Source organism: Stigmatopora argus, chromosome 23 (assembly GCF_051989625.1).
Source record: "Stigmatopora argus isolate UIUO_Sarg chromosome 23, RoL_Sarg_1.0, whole genome shotgun sequence".
Lineage (NCBI taxonomy): Eukaryota > Metazoa > Chordata > Actinopteri > Syngnathiformes > Syngnathidae > Stigmatopora > Stigmatopora argus.
Genome location: NC_135409.1, coordinates 6,241,836 through 6,260,998, shown reverse-complemented (window position 1 = coordinate 6,260,998; position 19,163 = coordinate 6,241,836). Strand labels below are relative to the sequence as shown.

At 44.9% G+C, this 19,163-nt stretch overlaps 1 protein-coding gene across 6 annotated transcripts; it reads left to right on the top strand.

The window, feature by feature from the left end:
• Window positions 1-7,319: 7,319 nt before the first annotated feature.
• On the top strand, window positions 7,320-18,894 carry LOC144069093 (uncharacterized). Of its 6 annotated transcripts, XM_077594186.1 has the most exons (23): window positions 7,320-7,697; window positions 8,235-8,437; window positions 8,509-8,613; window positions 8,705-8,800; window positions 8,885-8,995; window positions 10,079-10,202; window positions 10,265-10,619; window positions 10,774-10,841; window positions 11,349-11,592; window positions 11,660-11,835; window positions 11,906-12,128; window positions 12,707-12,837; window positions 12,912-13,003; window positions 13,493-13,650; window positions 13,724-13,869; window positions 13,941-14,166; window positions 15,549-15,887; window positions 15,968-16,107; window positions 16,409-16,658; window positions 16,761-16,879; window positions 16,943-17,204; window positions 17,279-17,385; window positions 18,298-18,894. In XM_077594186.1, the coding sequence occupies exons 1-23, from the start codon at window positions 7,658-7,660 to the stop codon at window positions 18,303-18,305; spliced, it is 3,723 nt and encodes a 1,240-aa protein (XP_077450312.1). In that variant the 5' UTR covers window positions 7,320-7,657; the 3' UTR covers window positions 18,306-18,894. The 6 variants fall into 6 exon arrangements, with proteins under 6 accessions (XP_077450312.1, XP_077450310.1, XP_077450308.1 ...); XM_077594184.1 differs by having other exon boundaries at window positions 16,409-16,879; XM_077594185.1 differs by having other exon boundaries at window positions 7,321-7,697; window positions 16,761-17,204.
• The last annotated feature ends 269 nt before the right edge of the window (window positions 18,895-19,163 follow it).

The following is a 19,163-nucleotide window of genomic DNA, read 5'->3' as shown; positions in this document are numbered from 1 at the left end:
CCGCGCTTGGCGGAATCGTTACGCGCAAGTCTGGTTGCGTTTCCGCCTGCCCGTCGGCGGCTTTGACGCGTGGATAGGTGCGTTAAATCGCCTTCAACTTCTGCCTCGTTAAACAATAGACTCCTAATCAGCTCTACGTAATAATAACCTACAAAGTTTCGCCTTGAGGGGATTTCTTGCCCGCCTACTCGCAGAAACTGGACAGCATTTGCGAAGGATCTTTTTTTCTGATGAAATCAGAGGAAATCCACCAGTGGACCGAATAACCTCTCTTTTGATTATGATTTTTTAATTCCTCCGTTCAATAATTCTCCGTGATTTGCGCCTCCTTGGAGTGCTGACTCTTTTATTCCGATAACCGAAAGGCAAAGAGAGTGTCGTGTTTGTCGGCACGTAAGCCATAATTGGATAATCCCCGGAATTTAGGCGACGGCACAGAAAGGCGTCCGTAATTAAAAAAGTGAAGGCGCTCAAATATTGGCGTCGCCAATGACTCGCCACGTGAGAAAAATGAGAGCAACACAAATAAATGATAGTTAACCTACGTCAACATTAAATGCTGTTTTTAAAAGGCTCATTTTACCAAGGGATTATATTTCACTGTCATTGACGGTGATAGACAACCGATCAATTTTAATTGGGAGAGGTGTACAAAGAATATCAAAGATATATAAAGATTTATACATAGATATATATTGGATTGGATTGGATAACTTTATTCATCCCGTATTCGGGAAATTTCATTGTGACAGTAGCAAGAGGGTGAGAATGCAGATACAGGAAAGGCATAGTTATAAGTTAGACAGTACAGTCGCAAAGGCCGCAGAACAACAAAGCAAAAGTACATCAAAGTACATCAAAGTACATCCTACGTACCTACCATCCTACCTACCTACCATCCTACCTACCTACCTACCTACCTACCTACCATCCTACCTACCTACCATCCTACCTACCTACCTATCATCCTACCTACCTACCTACCATCCTACCTACCTACCATCCTACCTACCTACCATCCTACCTACCTACCATCCTACCTACCTACCATCCTACCTACCTACCTACCATCCTACCTACCTACCATCCTACCTACCTACCTACCATCCTACCTACCTACCATCCTACCTACCTACCTACCATCCTACCATCCTACCTACCTACCTACCTACCTACCATCCTACCTACCTACCTACCATCCTACCTACCTACCTACCTACCATCCTACTTACCTACCATCCTACCTACCTACCATCCTACTACCTCCTTACCTACCTACCTACCTACCTACTTTAAAGTTCATAAAAATGTGGAAATACACGCTGTAACTCGTAACCTGAAGCCCCCTTTTGCTACTACGACTCAGCACTGAAGAGATAAATAAATAAATAAATAAACAAATACATATAGAGAGAGAGGGAGGGAAAAAATAAAAAAGTTATAATAGGGGTGACCCTACTTGGCAATTTTTCGATTATCGCGGCCATGTGTGCTCTACATGAACCACGACATTGGAGGGATTACTGTACCTCGCCAAGTCAGACAATGAATCTGGCTTTCTCTCGTTAACGACCGTCGGCCCGCAGCGCCGCCATTTGCCCCGCGACGGCAGGGGTGCTGAGTCGCATTCATTTCTTGCAGCACGCACTTAAGAAAAGCTGCCACCGCCACGCCACGCCGTGTCCACTTAATGAGACTGAAGCGTCAGCGTTCTGCCTGCAATTACAGTGCTTAGGACCTCTTTAATGATATGTTAATGGCTTGGCTGTATTACCTCTCAGCTGCCCAAACAACATTAAATACCCAGCGGCTGATTAATCCGGCATCCACAAAAACATCCAATTAGAGGGAAAATGTTTGACTCCGCTGTGGCCAAACGAGAGGAAGCTTAAAATGATGGGGCTTTAAATTAAATGCGAAGCGATACGGGAGTCAAAACGGGGGGCGGGAAGATGAGCGCCGTTTCATTTTCGGTGACGTTTTGCAATCAAATTAGGAAAGTTGGCAATGACGGAGAAAACAAAGAAATGACGGTAGATTGAAGACATTTTTTTCTTCTCCGTGGCGTCCTCGTAAGAACTTCCAATGAGTTACTTTGCTGAAGGGTACGGTGCGAAAGGCGCAGCTGTCGCCAGGCCCCCCCGAGCCACCTCGGACAGACCTTTGACCTCCCCGTTGCGCAACAGTCTGTCATCCCAGCAGGCCTTGCTCAAAAGTTAGTTCATAGCAAAAGTGCCATGATAAGCCACCCCACCTCCTTTTTTATTCGCCGTGATGTATATTAAATTTCCTGATTTTCCCCCTTTTAAATCAATTATTGTAATTTTTTAATCCATTTTTTCTGTGTTTTTAGTTCAAAAATCATTTTGTAAAATCGAAAAATATTTATTTAAAAAAGCTCAAATAAACATTGTTTTAGATCTATAAAAAAGGAATATTCAGGGCTTTGAATCCAGTTCTTTTAATCAATTTATGTTAAAAAAAAATCTAAATATTATATCTAAAATGGCCTGGTCCACATCAAATCGAGTTGACGTTAACGCGGCCCGCGAACCAACCCGAGTCCGACACCCTTGTCTAGACAAAACAACATCACGCCGTGTCGACCTAGTGGCGCGTGGTGTAATAGCGGTCTGCTCATCAATCTTCACCATAAAAAAAAGCCCACCTCGCGCCTGTGGGCTTTTAGCTCCATCTCCTATCTGATCAGCTCTCATCAATAGTCCAGGGAGAAAAAGAAAAAAAAGATTGCGAGGGCTCCTCCTCAATTGAAGCAAAAAGGCGGCAAGGTAGCCACAACATCCTTATCAAAGAGCCCCGGGCTGAGCTAAAAATAGAAAGCAAGGGAGATTGGCATCGATTCGCGCCGCCGTTGACGGCCCGATTGACAGCGTCTGGCTGCTGTTGAGGCGTCCAGGGAATCCGCCAAAGCGGCTATGATGAGATGAGATGGCCAGATAACTTGTGACGAGCTCCTCCGCCCGCCACCCGACTTTAATCACACACGCTCAAGTACAACAAGTAAAAAAGTCATTACTGCAAGCATCCCACCCAAAGTCGACCCGTCGTCCTCGCGTACATGTCATCTAGCATCTCCGGAACGCACGCCAGCATCCTTTCAAAGCCTCTCCCTGTCGCTGTCCATTGGTTTGGGTGCTGAAAAGCAAGTCCACTAAAGCAGGGGTGTCAAACTCAGTGAAAAAAATGAACTTCCATTGATTCGGCCATCCCTGATAGGACGACTGGACTTGAAAAATGAGCATCCACAACCAAATGAAGTGAATTGGACCTCTATTATTGTCAATTTTATCGATTTAGGTTGATTTCTGGGCTTTGTGTCGGTCACTTTCAACTCATCCTGGTCGATTTCGAGGTGACTTCCCATTGGTTTTAGTGTTATTAATATATCTGCTTTACCGATGAACCCGTTAGCGGCAAATGATATGCTACATCCAATAGCTTCATGGAAACCAACAAAAATCCAAATAACTGTCAGAAATGTTGCACAACTGAAGTAACCAGTTTTGTAATAAAAAAAGATATTTCCTTTCGAACAATCTCAATGTGGGAACATCTTTTCTGAAGATGACAAATAATAGTCCTCCTACCCAAACATGACTTTTTCTCGTCTGCTGCTAAAGAGGTACAGTGGTACCTCGACCTACGATCAGCTCTACCTACGACATGCGATGTACGATGAAAATTTCGATCGAATAATTCGCCCTAGATATGATCAAAATTTCGAGATGCGACCAAGCCAGGTGGCCATGACATGAGAGGCTGTTTATCATTGTAGCGCACTGTCTTTTTTGCCGCATCTCCTTCGTGTAGATGGTGAATTAGAAGAAATAAAACATTTTTTCCAATCCAATATCCTGTTTTGGTGTTTTTTTCAGAGGGTTGGAACAAATTAATTTGTTTTTAGTTCATTTCAATGGGAAACGTTCGCTCGGGTTACGAAAAGCTCGACATACGATCTCAGTCTCGGAACCGATGAAGATCGTATGTCGAGGTACCACTGTACTACCAAACGTCATTATTTATTAATGTAATGTCCAACATATTTGAAGCCAGCGGGTGCTTTAATTGAGATTTAACAGCACATTTGATCTGAAATAATCCCCCGCCACACTCTCTCCCATCTTTCCTTCGTTTCTATAATTATACAACAAAGGCCAAATATCCATCATTCAAGAGCTGCAAATTTTGTGTCTTAATTAGGTGATTTCCTGCAATCTGCTACAAGGGCTCAGCCAATCTGTCCGTGGGAACGGTCACGGTGAGTCCCTGCTAATTACAAACGTGCAGTTCACAACGGGGAGTTTTAACAGGAGAATTGTTGTCAAGCCAGAAAATTTTAGGTCTGTTTACAGGAGGAACTTCATTGCATGATTTATAGGCAGTTTTTCTAATGGTGTTTGTCTCCCTCCTGTGGTACAAAGGAGAAATTGTTTCAATGTTTTGAGATACTACTACTTATGAGTAGTATATTGAAAAATACAGTCATACCTCTACTTATAAGTGCCTCGAGGTATGAAATGTTCAGGTTACGAAAGCTTTTTATATGCAAATGCCTCGAGATACAAAAAAGATCCAAGTTTCGAAATCCCCCAAAAAGTACATGCATTTCCTTATCCGTTATATATGTGTTTGAAAAACATTGTCGCAAATGCATTGAGTCTCACATTAGAACCCCGCTACACTCTACTGGGCTCTCATTGGCTGTCTCACAACAACCACTATCCATGTTTCAAGATTCTCTCTTACTTACCTGTCAATCTCGGCTAAATGTTGCCCTTATTAATGATTGCAATTCCCCTTAAGCAATAAAAACCGTACAATGCAATGCGGTACATACTTACATATATTAACATACATATAAATAACTGCTGTACATATGAAACATGAACAGGGGGAAAAGAATTAAAGTATTAACATACCTTTTAATGAGAACAGTGTTGTTGATCACCCACTTTTGCCAGTGAAAGTCTGCTGTTCATCCAATATTGTGGCAATTTTCAGAAAAGATCTGAGGTATTCATCAGTATATGTCGGTGTGTCCACAGTAAAATCTAAATCACAAAGCCAAACTGTGTCATTCAGTTCAGGAAATTTGTCAGAAGTATTCTCAAGTACCTGCGCGTGCGCAATTATGCACTACTCTCGTCTTCTCCGTGCAGCAGCAATCATATGGCGCGCAGTAAATAAAATCCAAACTTTTTTTTACCCTTTTCCCCATGATGGCGCCGTTTACGCGGCAGCCAGTGGCAGTAGCTCTGTCCACTCTTATGTTTTTTTGTGTTTTACAGCCCTTCTATCTTTTTTTAATTACATTTTAATATTTCTTAAAACATTCCTTTTGACTTTACTGTGCAAATAGAAGAACAAGCGGTGAAATCAGGTGAGAACTGTCTAAATCTGCTCTGTGTGTTTGTGTGGTTGTGTGCGTGCGTGTCTGTCTAGTATGTGTGATCGTTTGTCTTCAACCTACACAATGGACTATAAATGGAAATTAGCCCTTGGCTACAATCTTACATATATGTTCATTAACATGAATAGGAATATGTTCATTAATATGTGCTATCCCTTATGAAATAAATCAAAGCAAAATCATGGAAAAATATTGCATATAAATGGAAACTTGACTATCTCAAGTGACACGTTCAGCAGAAAAGTCATTTGAACGAGAATGAGAAGTGAGAAGGACAGATGTGTAAAATAAGGTCAAATTTAAGTCGGATTTGTGCATATTCTAATGGCATTTATGAAGATGTTTTATCCATAGATATTTTTTCATTCATTTTCTGAACCGTTTTATCCACTTTATCACTCACGGGGGGTGCTGGAGCCTATCCCTGCTGACTTTGGGTCAGGGAGGGGGACACCCTGTATCGATGGCCAGCCGATCGCAGGGCATAAGGAGACGGACAGCCATGCACACTAATCTCCGGTAAAGTAAGAAAAGGAATAAAACTGTCCGATCGCTCGAATAAAGTGAATGAGTTTCACATGATATCATTGCTTTCGTCCAGTGCTAAAGAATATAATCTAAATGACTCCACTTTTTGTGTAGTTTGCAGGTTAAGTGTTCGTTAATTAGTTTGATGCGGCGAGTTACTGACCTGCAGGTTAAGATCTTCTTTTTTTTTAAATGTGATCTTGCTCTCAGGACAAAAAATACTTGATTTCTCTACCATGCACTTTTTGAGAAACTCACATTCGCCAGTAAATAACTTGTCTTTGTACTTGCAACTTGGATGGAAGTTGCCCGATTAGAAATGTTTGTTGAGGCCCGCAACCTGTCAGCGGTAGACGCACCTTGTAGGAATGAAAGGTGGGCTTGCGTCATTAAAATGCGACGGCTGATGTTGTATGTATGTTGTACACGGCGCAACGCTTTTTTGGCAAATAAGACATACAGGCTTGGACCGGATTTCAGTTTTTAAAAATAATAATTATAATAATTTTAAAAAATTAAAAAGTGTCAACTGCGGTCAACTAGCGGACGTTGGCGTTTTTGTGGTCAAATGAGCAGATGCTCAAAATACTCCGTCCGCTTAGTCCAAGCATTACGGTAATTCCATTCAACCAAGTGGCGACGCACTGGTGTGTTTGTAGCGCTTTTAAACGCTCAAAATACTTTCAAAAGTAAAAAAAACACCACATAGCTCATCATTTAAAAATGAAGTAAAGTTAGTTCCATTATAAAACACACGCTTCACTCCACAAGAACAATATTATGTGAATCCCCCAAAATGCTTTTTTGTGTGATATTTTAACAATAAATAAAGATTATTTCATCATTTCAAGACAATGTGTATCCACCCTAGCAGTGCACATACTCAAAATGATGCAATTTCACAGATTACAAAAAGAAAATTGGAAATAAAGTTGTTACGTGCGTACTTTGCCATGGTTGCAATTCTCATTTTGCAGTATATACTGTAAATAGAGATTTTTTCATAGTTCCCAGCTAAGGTAGGTCAATCCTAGTAGTTGACCTCTCTCACTACTCACCTACACAAAATGATAGAATTTCACAGGTTAAATGTGAATAAAATTGAAATTAAAGTGGCTTCATGGGTACATTGTCATGGTTTCACATAGACATCTCTCACTACTCACATACTCAAAATTATGATTCAATATTGACTGATGATTATAAGTGGAATCCACCTTAGAATAGCAGAATCCACATCTGTACGGCCCACAGGCCGTCATTTTCCCACGCTGTTTTCATGGTACTATTCGGTCTTTTATTTTTTGCTTTATTTTTGTGAGCATCCGCCTGGAGTCAAGGCGACAGGAAGTGACAGCCGTGATGTCGCCGCCTAGCGTTCAACAACCGCCACAGCGGGTTCGTTCCGGTCTTCGTCAGCCAACCAGGAAAGGGGTTTGCTGTGATCTGGACTGAGGCGGATGAGACCAGCGACCATTGTTCCGTTCTGTCTCCCACCCTCCTCCAGGACGAGCTCAAAACCCGAGTCCGAAGCGGTCTTCCGGCCACCGAACGGAGCTATCAAGACGATCTGGCGGAGTTCGGCGATTATTGTCACGTTTTGTTTTGTTTTGTTTTGTTTTGTTTCTTTTGACGCCCTCTCGACGTAATCCCAGCCCGGGTGGTGGGGTCCGATCGGCCTTGGCATTCGGTTGCTAAATGGAAATAAAACGAGGATCTGAAAATGGCAGCAATCGAGGTGCGTTCTCTACCATGTTCTAAGGTGTGGGGGGGGACTGCTGTGTGACTGTGGGGGGGTTCTGATGCAGAACTGAAAGCGGCGATGGCTTCACGTGATCGCTTTGTCAGCATTGTGGTAGGTCGCGAGTAACTAGGTGACGATCACATTCCACAAAGCGTCCATACACGGATTAGCCTGTGAAGTGTGTAGCTAGTTAGCATCCTACTACTGATAAAGGGGGGGGTCCTACATCTGTCTGATCAGCTGACCCTTGCCATGTTGACGACATATTCTGGGATGGATGATGTTGCCCGCTTAGCCAATGCGCGAAGGGCCTGCAGGTGAGCTGGATTCAGGATGCTAACAGACACTTTCAAAATTCAGACACTTTAAATATGATAGATTGCCGTTTTTAGGCTTGTGACGTTTTGCCTTGTAACATTTTCCAGGTACGTTTGATCGGAAATTATTGGAAAACCACTACAACAACCTCTCAGGGTATCCTTGAAAACAAGACAAAATAATATTTCCTTTTTTTTTCTATTTCTATTCCAGCTAATGACCTCCCCGTGCATTACCTCCGCCTCCTGGCCCCGCCCCTGCAGCTCCTGTCGGCCGCGATGTGGCGCGTGGTTCAGCAGGGACTGGTGGACCACTACGGCATGCTGGAGGAGTTTGTTACCATGGTGACGGAGCTGGTCCCCGAGCTCATGAGCTACAGCCAGAGGGCTCAGCTCACCCTGGGACTCAGGGCCAGGGTCGGTAATAACCTCGCCGTCTTATCTCCCGGCGTAAGCGGTTCAAACCGGTCTGCTGTGTGTGGGCGCAGCTCGTTCTGGAGATGTGTCGAGGCGAGAAACCCGTGGACATGCGGACCATGCAGCCCCACCTGGACCGAATCAAAGCGCCGGCCAGCACGGCCAAGGACCACCACGTGAGTGTGGCCGGTACCATTCGAAACACCGAAAAGAAAGTTCCGTTATAAATCGGCGTCCATCCATGTCTGGCGTGGGCTTTTCTGACAGAGTACCATCGACCTGGTGGAGGAGTCCGAGGTCAACTTTGTGGAGTTGGTGCACTCCTTGCTCGAGGATCCAGTGGAAAGAAAGTACTTTTTTGAGGTGACACCACAATCATTCATCCCATTTTTGCACCGTCTCCTGGAATTTTGGAGCCAGGAAAGCAATTTTCTTGTCTTTTCCTAGGAGATTTTCCCCGTGTACTTTGGCCCAAAATATGACGCGGCGCTGGAGATGCTTGTATGGGAATTTATCTCCCGGCTGGAGGAGCTGCTCCCTGTCCCCGACTTCACTCAGGTCGAGGCACCATTTGACTTACCGAATTTTCACGACTATACAGTGCATCTATTTTTAGCCGCAGTGTCAGTAACGAGGGCTATTTCTGTATTTTACACACAAAGGACGCACCGTTTTTATAGACGCAGCCAGGCATGGCAACACAGACACCAGCTTAAACATACACGCTACACCCACAGGCTAAAAACACATTTTTAAAAAGGCAACGGAAGCAAAACTGAGTTCGGTTGTACTTTATTTAGCCATTTTACAATGTACTCGCGTCATCATCACCCACAAACCCATCAAAGTCCTAATTTTCTGTGAACAATTGTCAAAATGAGTCTTCGAAAACGCTGAGTCCCCTCTCTTCGTTCTCAGAGTCACCGTCATTGCCATGTGGCTCCAAAAAGAAATGATACCGGCTTTGGCAAAAGAACAACCGTGCAAGCAGACACGTTTGCCCAGGCGGCCACAATCCATTCGCAAATAGTAGCTAGCTAGTGTAACTAGCCCGACGCTGCCTTCCACCATTCGTAAAGCTGTGTTGATGTCGATGTCCAGGCCACAATCCATTCGCAAATAGTAGCTAGCTGGTAGCTAGCTAGTAGCTAGCGTAACTAGCGTAACTAGCCCGGCACTGCCTGCCACCCTTCGTAAAGCTGTGTTGATGTCGATGTCCAGGCCACAATCCATTTGCAAATAGTAGCTAGCGGCAGAAGTTCTTTTGTAAATCCAGCCGGAATGACGTGAGCACCAAATTAGTGTGCTCGCCGTCATCCTGGGTGCATTGACAAAAGAACTATATATCCCAGCAGTCACTGGGCAGTACTTTTCTACAGGGAAAATAGTAGAGTCGGGGGCTGCTTGCCGTAGTGAGAGATGGTGTACCCTATCGACTGATTTATTTTTAAATATTGTGATAACAATTTTAGTATTGGTCCATATATAAAGCGCACTGGATTATAAGGCGCCCTGTCTATTTTGGATAAAATTGAAGACTTTTAAGTGGGCCTTATAGTGGTGAAAATACGGTATTTGGCTTTACTCGGTCGGTCGGCCCTGAGTTGTCACAAATATGTTATTTTTACCTTCATTCCCCAGCTGGCGGCTTTGCTGGGAGACGCGCCGTCCTTCCTCGGCGACTGTTTACAATCCTTTTTCCAACCAGCTGATATGAAGGCTCTACTTGAACACCACAGAAACCTTGGCCATTTTGAGGAGAAAGGTGAGCTCCCCCCACTCCGTCAACGGAAGCAAGGTTGCCCAACTAAAATGTCGGGCTTGCAGATCCGAGGTTATTACCCATGGACGACTGCATCCTCACCTCCATGTCGTTGCCCCCCGGGACCAAAGCCGCCACGGACGCTACCTCCTACTTGCCGGCTCACAGAGATCCGAGACCCTCGGAGCACCGCGCCGACGCCTGCGCCCCGGAGATGGAAAGCAGGAGGCCCCGCGACGACGGGGCCAAGCGCAATTCCTCCGCCGAAACCATAGACCTCACCACGTCCAACGACCCCGACGAGCCGACGACCAATGAGCTGGACCTGAGCTCTAGAGGGGGGCAGGCCCTCAGAAAGAGGAAGTGGAGCGGTGGCGCGGAGAAGCCCGCCAAGCAGCGGACGGAAGCGTCGTCATTCTTGTATGGGAACTACTTTTTTAGCGTGTAATAATTGCGTAAAGCAGGGGCCTCCAAAATGTAAAGCTGGACACATGGCGGCCCACGAGGATCGTTTTGGAGACCCCTGGTGTAAACCCTTGTTAACGTGGCCGTGTTCTATTTTGGACTGTTGCAGAGAGTCCTCGGTGGATGATGAGAATTCTGGCGAATCCCCATTAATCTCCATCTGGGGGGACTACACAGGTTTGTTCTGTTAAATTCCGGGGATTATCACTTTTTTTGCAGTAATCCACGTGTCAAAGTGGCGGCCCGGGGGCCAAATCTGGCCCGATGCATCATTTTGTGTGGCCCGGGAAAGTAAATCATGAGTGCTGACTTTCTTTTTTAGGATCAAATTAAAATGAAAAGTATAGATGTATATTCAATTTCCTGATTTTCCCCCTTTTAAATCAATAATTGTCATTTTTTAATCCATTTTTTCTGTGTTTTTAGTTCAAAAATCATTTTGTAAAATCTAAAAATATATTAAAAAAGCTAAAATAAACTTTTTTAGATCTATAAAAAAACTGAATATTCAGGGCTTTTAATCCATTTATTTAAAAAAATCTAAATATTATATCTAAATAATATAAATATTTTTTTGAAATAATTTATAGTGAGACAAAAAATCACAATTGGCGATAATTGAGGGATGACTGTAATTATCGCCCGGCTCCGCCACCAAACTTATTTTTGCCTCCATATTTTCAGAAGCTCGCGAAGGTCCCTCGGCGACAACCAGCGACGCCAAGATTCCCTGGTCGGAGGAGGAGACGCTCCACCTGCTGGACATTTGGGGCAACGACTCGGTGCAGCGTGCCCTGAAGGGCTGCTTGAAGAACCGGCATATTTACGTCCAGATCGCCCAGACGCTCGCCCAGAGGGGCTTCAAGAGGACGGTGGAGCAGTGCCAGACACGGATCAAGCGCCTGAAAAAAGGCTACCGGCAGAATAAGTGAGTGGCGTCGTCTTCTCGCCGCTCACCGCCTCCGTCGTCACGGCTTCCTTCCCGAAACCTCCAGGGGAACGTCCAGAGTGGAGCACACGTTTTACGAGCACATGAAGCGAGTGCTGGGCTCGCCGCCGTCCTCCGCCGCGCCCGATTTGGCCTACGAGGCGGACGAGGTCGTGGACGACGAAGAGTCTCGGGATGGTGACGAGGACTTGCAGTTTGTGGGGCAGAGCAGTCAAGAAATGGGTACGATACGGTCACGGGAGAAGTGGGCAGGGCATCTGATGGAAGCCAATCTCGCTCCGTTTTTTTTAAGGGACCAGAAACGTGCCGTGGACGGAAGTGGAAACGCTGGCTCTCATCAACACGTGGGGCCTAGAGAAGATGCAGCAGGAAATGAGAGGAACCAACAGAATCGTGCACATGTTCCCCATCATTTCCACCAAGATGGCCTCGCAGGGGTTCTCCAGGACTGCCGAGCAGTGCCAAACGCGGATCAAGAGGCTCAAGACCAGTTTCAGGCAGTGCTACGAAAACAAGTGCGTGCGCGGGAGGTGGTTTCGGGTACTCTGAATTTTAGTTTACAGTGGTACCTCGACATACGAGCTTAATTCGTTGCGGGACTGAGCTCGAATGTCGATTTTCTCGTAACTCAAACGAACGTTTCCCATAGAAATGAACTAAAAACAAATGAATTCGTTCCAACCCTCTGAAAAAACACCAAAAACAGGATACTGGATTGGAAAAAATGTTTGATTTCTTCTAATTCGCCATCTATTTAAAAAGTAACACATAACTAGTGGTTTAATAGTAATAAAATGTGTTTAATAGAAGTAAAATTAGACGCATGTCGCGGAGGGTAGAGACAGTGACATACACGGAAGCGGGGGGTGTTCGGGGGGACTTTATCCATGGCAACACACTGATGCGGCAAAAAAGACAGTGTCTCTTGTCATGGCCACCTGGCTTGGTCGCATCTCGAAATTTTGATCGTATCGCGGGCAAGTTATTCGAGCTAAATTTTCATCGTACCTCGTGCATGTCGTAGGTAGAGCTGATCGTAGGTCGAGGTACCACTGTATTTATTTATGTATTTTTCTTCCCTCGTCTTGCGCAGCACGAAGGGTTTGGAGCAAGTTCCGTGCAAGTTCTACAACGAGCTGGCCCGCTTTTTGTTGAAAGAACGCCGCCCCACGCCGCCACCTCACGAGACGCCCGACGACGACTCCTGCTCCGTCCAGGACGTCGGTACGGAGAGACGTCAAGTGGGTCGCTCCCTCGTCGTCGCCGTCCACCCATGACGATTCTTTGCCGTTTTCCAGTATCCGTGGTGGGCCTCCAGGACGATCGGAAAAAAGTCCCATGGGCCGACAAAGAAACCATCATTCTTCTGGAACTTTGGGGAGAATCGCAGGTATATTTTAGGGGCGGGGCCACACCTTTGCTAGGTTTAATTCAAGGGTGTCAGACTCGGGTTGGTTCGCGGGCCGCATTAACGTCAACTCGATTTTATGTGGGCCGGACCATTTTAGATATAATATTTAGAATTTTTTTTAATAAATGGATTAAAAGAACTGGATTAAAAGCCCTGAATATTCAGTTTTTTATAGATGTAAAGCAATATTTATTTTAGCTTTTTTTAAATATATTTTTACATTTTACAAAATGATTTTTGAACTAAAAACACAGAAAAAATTGATTAAAAATGACAATTATTGATTTAAAAGGGGGAAAATCAGGAAATGTAATATATATTTATACTCTTCATTTTAATTTGATCCTAAAACTGAAAGTCGGCACTCATGATTTACTTTCCCGGGCCACACAAAATGATGCGGTGGGCCATATTTGGCCCCTGGGCCGCCACTTTGACACCTGTGGTTTAATTCTCTTTCCTCTTCAGATCCAGCAAAACGCAAAAGGCTTCCCGCCCAACGTACACATCTGCAGCGAAATATCCGAGAAACTCTCCGTCCACGGCTTCACGCGGACGGCCGAGCAATGCCACACCAGAATTAAACGTCTGAAAACGAGCTACTGGCACTGTCGAGATAGCATGAGGTATTCGGGGTGGGAAAAAAAAATAAACTATGGACGATCCACTTGTCTTCAATCGTGTTCGTCCACTCCACAGCTCGTCTGGGAGCGAGAAGGTGAATTTTAAATTCTTTGATTTGATGGAACAAATCCTGGACAAGCGTCCGTCCACGTCCGTGGCGTCCACCACGGACCCCATTGAAATATCGGAAGATTCCAACGGCGACTCGGTGACCGAAACGGGTAAAAAAAAGCAAATCCAGACTTTGGAGGAAGGAACGACGACGACTAACGTTCCTCCTCTTTTCCGACAGAAGGAGACGTCGGAGCGTGGTTGGACGCGGAGACCTCGGCGTTGATTGACATCTGGGGAGAAGAGGAAGTGCGGCGCTCGCTGACGGGGTTTTTCCCCAACGGGCACGTTTACGCCGAGATTTCCGGGCGTCTCCGCGACCTGGGCTACTCCAAAACCCCAGAGCAGTGCCACGAGAAAGTCAAGGCGCTGAAGAGCAAGTTCCTCCAGTGTCATGAGGACAAGAGGTCAGCAACGCCGTGGCGAACGGACGCAAAACAACAACCAAACCCACCCACGCCCAATTCCCTCTAAGCTGCACGCGTGCGCAATTGCGCACTACTCTCGTCTTCTCTGCGCACAGCAAATCATATGGAGCGCACAAAATAAAATCCTTTTTTTTTTTTTTTTGCTGGGAGGCCGACGCGCGAACCACTCATCCGCTGGGCCGCCCAATCATAGATTAGATTGGATTGGATTGGATAACTTCATTCATCCCGTATTCGGGAAATTTTGTTGTCACAATAGCAAGGGGGTGAGGATTCAGAAATAGGAAAGGCATTTTATACATAAATAGATAGGTAATAAGTGGGTTAATAAATAAATACATGAATAAATATGTAAATAAATAAGCGTGTTGCTGATATATATATATATATACATACACATATATACATACATACATCTATATATACATACATCTATACATACATACATGCATCTATATATACATGCATCTATATATACATGCATCTATATATACATACATCTATATATACACATCTATATATACATACATCTATATATACACATACATATATAAAGGCATTTTAGACATGAATAGATAGGTAATAAATAAGTTCATAAATAAATACATGAATAAATAAGCGTGTTGCTGAAATATATATATACATATACACATATGTGTACATACATATATATATACATACATCTATATATACATACATATATATACATACATGTATAAAGGCATTTTAGACATAAATAGATAGGTAATAAATAAGTTAATAAATAAATACATGAATAAATAAGCGTGTTGCTGAAATATATATATACACATATACACATACGTGTACATACACATATATATATATATATATATATATACATATACATACACACACATATATAAGCACACATACATTCATCCATACATACATATACATACATGTATAAAGGCATTTTAGACATAAATAGATAGGTAATAAATAAGTTAATAAATAAATACATGAATAAATAAGCGTGTTGCTGAAATATATATATACACATATACACATACGTGTACATACACACACATATATAAGCACACATACATACATATAGATGTACATGCATGCATACGGTAGGTCTTAACACACAGCCATTTTTTTGTTAAAGAGCCTGACAGCTGATGGGAGGATAGATATTAATCATTACATTTTATTATTACTAAATCGTTTATGTGTAGTAGACATACACCTGCTTATGGCAGGTGTGATACTGGTGTGTCCCCATAGCGAGCAATGATGATATTGCTCACACTGGTCCTCAGTGTGCTCAGGGAGGTTGTCTTTCTGCCCAGACAAACAAAAAATTAGAGGGATCATTGCCCACGCCCCTCCTTTTTTAGGCACGGACGGCGAGTGGACGACAAATTCTACGAGCAACTGGAGCAGGTGATGAGTGCCGAGGCGCTTTCGCCGGACGAGCCCGACGAGGCGCGGGAAGTGGTCTCGTCGGCGGACCCCCTGAACGTGCCGTGGAGCGAGCGCGAGACGGAGACGCTGGTTGAGATCTGGGCCGCCGACGACGTGCAGCTCAGCCTGAAAACGTGCGTCCGCAACGGTCACGTCTTCGTGGACATCGCCGAGAGGATGACCGCGGCCGGCTTCGCCAGGAGCGCCGAGCAGTGCCAAGCTCGCATCAAACGACTCAAGAAGACGTACAGGCGACATTGCAACAGTCGCAGGTCCGCGTCCGTCCCGTGGACGTCCGACCGTCCGTCCGTTGCCTTCAATGAATTTGTCTGTGTGTGTTTGTGTCCCGCAGAAACGGTCGCTCCGGCGTCTTCCGCTACTTCAACCTCCTCGCTCCAGTTCTGGGTGACAACACCCTGTACAACGACGTGGAGTCGTCCTCTTCTATGTCCACATCCTTGCCGCTTCTTGAAGAATCCTGCTCGGACCTATGTAAGTCCACACCAAAGTGTTTCAAAGGACAACAACAACAACAAAAACCAAGCAAAAATGACAATTATTGATTTAAAAGGGGGAAAATCAGGAAATCTAATATACATCTATACTCTTCATTTTAATTTGATCCTAAAACAGAAAGTCAACACTCATGATTTACTTTCCCGGGCCACACAAAATGATGCAGCGAGCCAGATTTGGCCCCCGGGCCCCCACTTTGACACTTGTGGCGTAACCCATAAGCGCCACCCTTTCTGATCTGTAGCAAAATAACACCAGCTCACGTTTGACCTTTCAGACGAGCTGCCGTCCACAAGCCACCTTCTGCCAGACGCCAGCAGAAAGACGCCATGGTCAGACCGCGAAACCCACACGCTGCTGGAGATCTGGGGGGAAGACAACGTACAGTTGACGCTCCGCGGCTGCCTGAAGAACCGCCACGTCTTCGAGTTCATCTCGGAGAGGATGAGCAACCGCGGCTACGCCAGGACCACCGAGCAGTGCTACACCCGCATCAAGCGCCTTAAATATGGATTCCTCCACGAAAAGTCGGTCTCGGTCCTCCACGTTCGTAGTCAGTCGGAACATTTTGTCCCACTTTGTCCAAAAGAGTGTCACTTGTTTTTTTGTTTTTTTTCTTCTCACCGCAGGCAGGACTTCAAGTTCTTTCGGGAAATGGAGGCTATCTTCAGTCGGGAGTTGAAGTCGGACCTGGCGGGCATCCCGGCGCCGGACGAGTCGGACGACGGCGTCTACGAAGCCATCAGAGGTGAAGCCGGAGCGTGGGGACTCGTCCCGGCGGAGCTTGACGACGACCGACCGCCCGCTCCAGATTTCGGGGTCTCTCCGGGCAACCAGTGGTTGTCGGACAACTCCAAGCACCCTTGGAGCGACGGCGAGACGGAGGTTCTGCTGAGCGTGTGGGGGAGCCAGGACGTGCAGGACAACTTGAAGAGCTGCACCAAGAACAAGCACATCTTCATGCAGATCTCCGAAGCCTTGGCCAATCAGGGCTACCAGCGCACGCCCGAGCAGTGCCAGACCCGAATCAAGAGGCTCAAATACAGTTTTCGACAATTCCTGGACGGCAGGAGGTAAGCGGCGTCCGTGCCGGTTCCGGCGTCCACGCCGAGCTTTCCCGTATCTTATTCCACATCGCCCATGGCAGAGGAGATAAACAGGAGTGCAAGTACTTCGACCAGCTGGTCAAGATATTCGGCGACAAGTACGTCGCGTCCGAACCGCAGGCCGAAGAAGCGGCGGCCGATGCCGCAGGTGAGCATTTTGGAGTCACAGAAATGGACGGTCGGTTTTTTTATTTACCGTATTTTCACAACTATATGGCGCAGCGTATTTTTAAGCCGCAGTGTCAGTAACGAGTGCTATTTCTGTATTTGACACACACAAAGGACGCACCGCTTTTAAAGACGCAGCCAGGCATGGCAAAACATACACCAGCTTAAAAATACGGACACACGCTAAAAACATGTTTTTAAAAAGGCAACGGAAGCAAAACTGAGTTCGGTTGGACTTTATTTAGCCATTTTACAACTTACTCACGTCATCATCACCCACAAATGCATCAAAGTCCTCATTTTCTGTGTCCGAATTGAACAATTGTCCGAATGAGTCATTGAAAACGCTGAGTTTTATACGTTCGTCCAGGCATCCACAATCCATTCGCAAATAGTAGCTAGCTAGTAGCTAGCGTAACTATTCCAACGCTGTCTTCCATGCTTCGTAAAGCTGTGTTGATGCCGATCGCAGGCCACAATCCATTCACAAATAGTAGCTAGCGTAACTCTTCCAACGCTGCTTTCCATGCTTCGTCAAGCTGTGTTGATGTCGATATATACAGGCCACAATCCATTGGGTGTATTGACAAAAGAACTATATATCCCAGCAGTCACTGCGCAGTACTTTTTCTATGGGAAAAATAGTAGAGTCGGGGGCTGCTTGCCGTAGTTGTGAGAGCTGGAGAGGATGTGTACCCTATTGACTGATTTATTTTTAAATATCGTGATGAAAAATTTAGTATTGGTCCATATATAAAGCGCACTGGATTATAAGGCGCCCTGTCTATTTTGGAGGAAATGTAAGACTTTTAAGTGCGCCTTATAGTCGTGAAAATACGGTTGTTGTTTTTTTCCAAGATCAAAATCACTCTTTCCTCTTCTTTTTCGGCAGAGTCGTAAAATAAAAGTGGCCGTGCCAAACGAAAGAAGGGAGAAGAACGTCAGAGCGGGATTTTCACGCCGAAATACTGACATCGCCGTCCGCGCCGACGCCATATTGGGGCCCCGCCCATTTTGCCAAGGCCCTCAGAAGAGGGGACCCCGTTGCGTGAAGGCGTCCTGCCATGACGTTGGTCTTCTTTCCCGAAGCGCCGACGTTTTTCCGAACCAATTTCCACAATCTTTTTTGTACTTGACGACGCTTCACTTGTTTCTTACTTCATTTGATACACTTTTTCTTGGATACAATTTCAAGTGCTAAAGAGCGAGATACTTTCTTTCTCCTTTCTGAATCGCATCGGACGTCTTAAGCAGAGTTCTATTTATTTAAAACATTGCTGTATGTGATCCAAAGTTTTGTAGCCTATTTATTTGATTTTTTTTTTTGCATCATGATTTTCTGTTCATCTGATTTTTTTTAAAAAATCATGGGTTAAAAAAAGCTTGTCTAATTCAGGACGTATTGCTGTCGTTTGTCATGATGAAATTTCAGCTTTGTACAGCCGTGTCATTTAAATAAATACCCTAAAATTGGGGGAAAAAGTGCTGATTTTTTTTCAAGTCGCTTTCTGTTTTCGACCAAAAATTTCCCAACATTTTGCCTACTACACTATGGCGTATTTGCGCAGGTGTGATTTCCATCAGTCAATATACTCAATGTTTTGGTCAGATCAGCTTAATCGTCATCATAAACCTGTACAATCATATCAAGTTTTACTTAGAAATATTGTATTGAGCGACCAAAAGACCAGCGACCAAAAGACTGGCGACCAAAAGACCGGCGACCAAAAGACCGCGACCAAAAGGCCGCGACCAAAA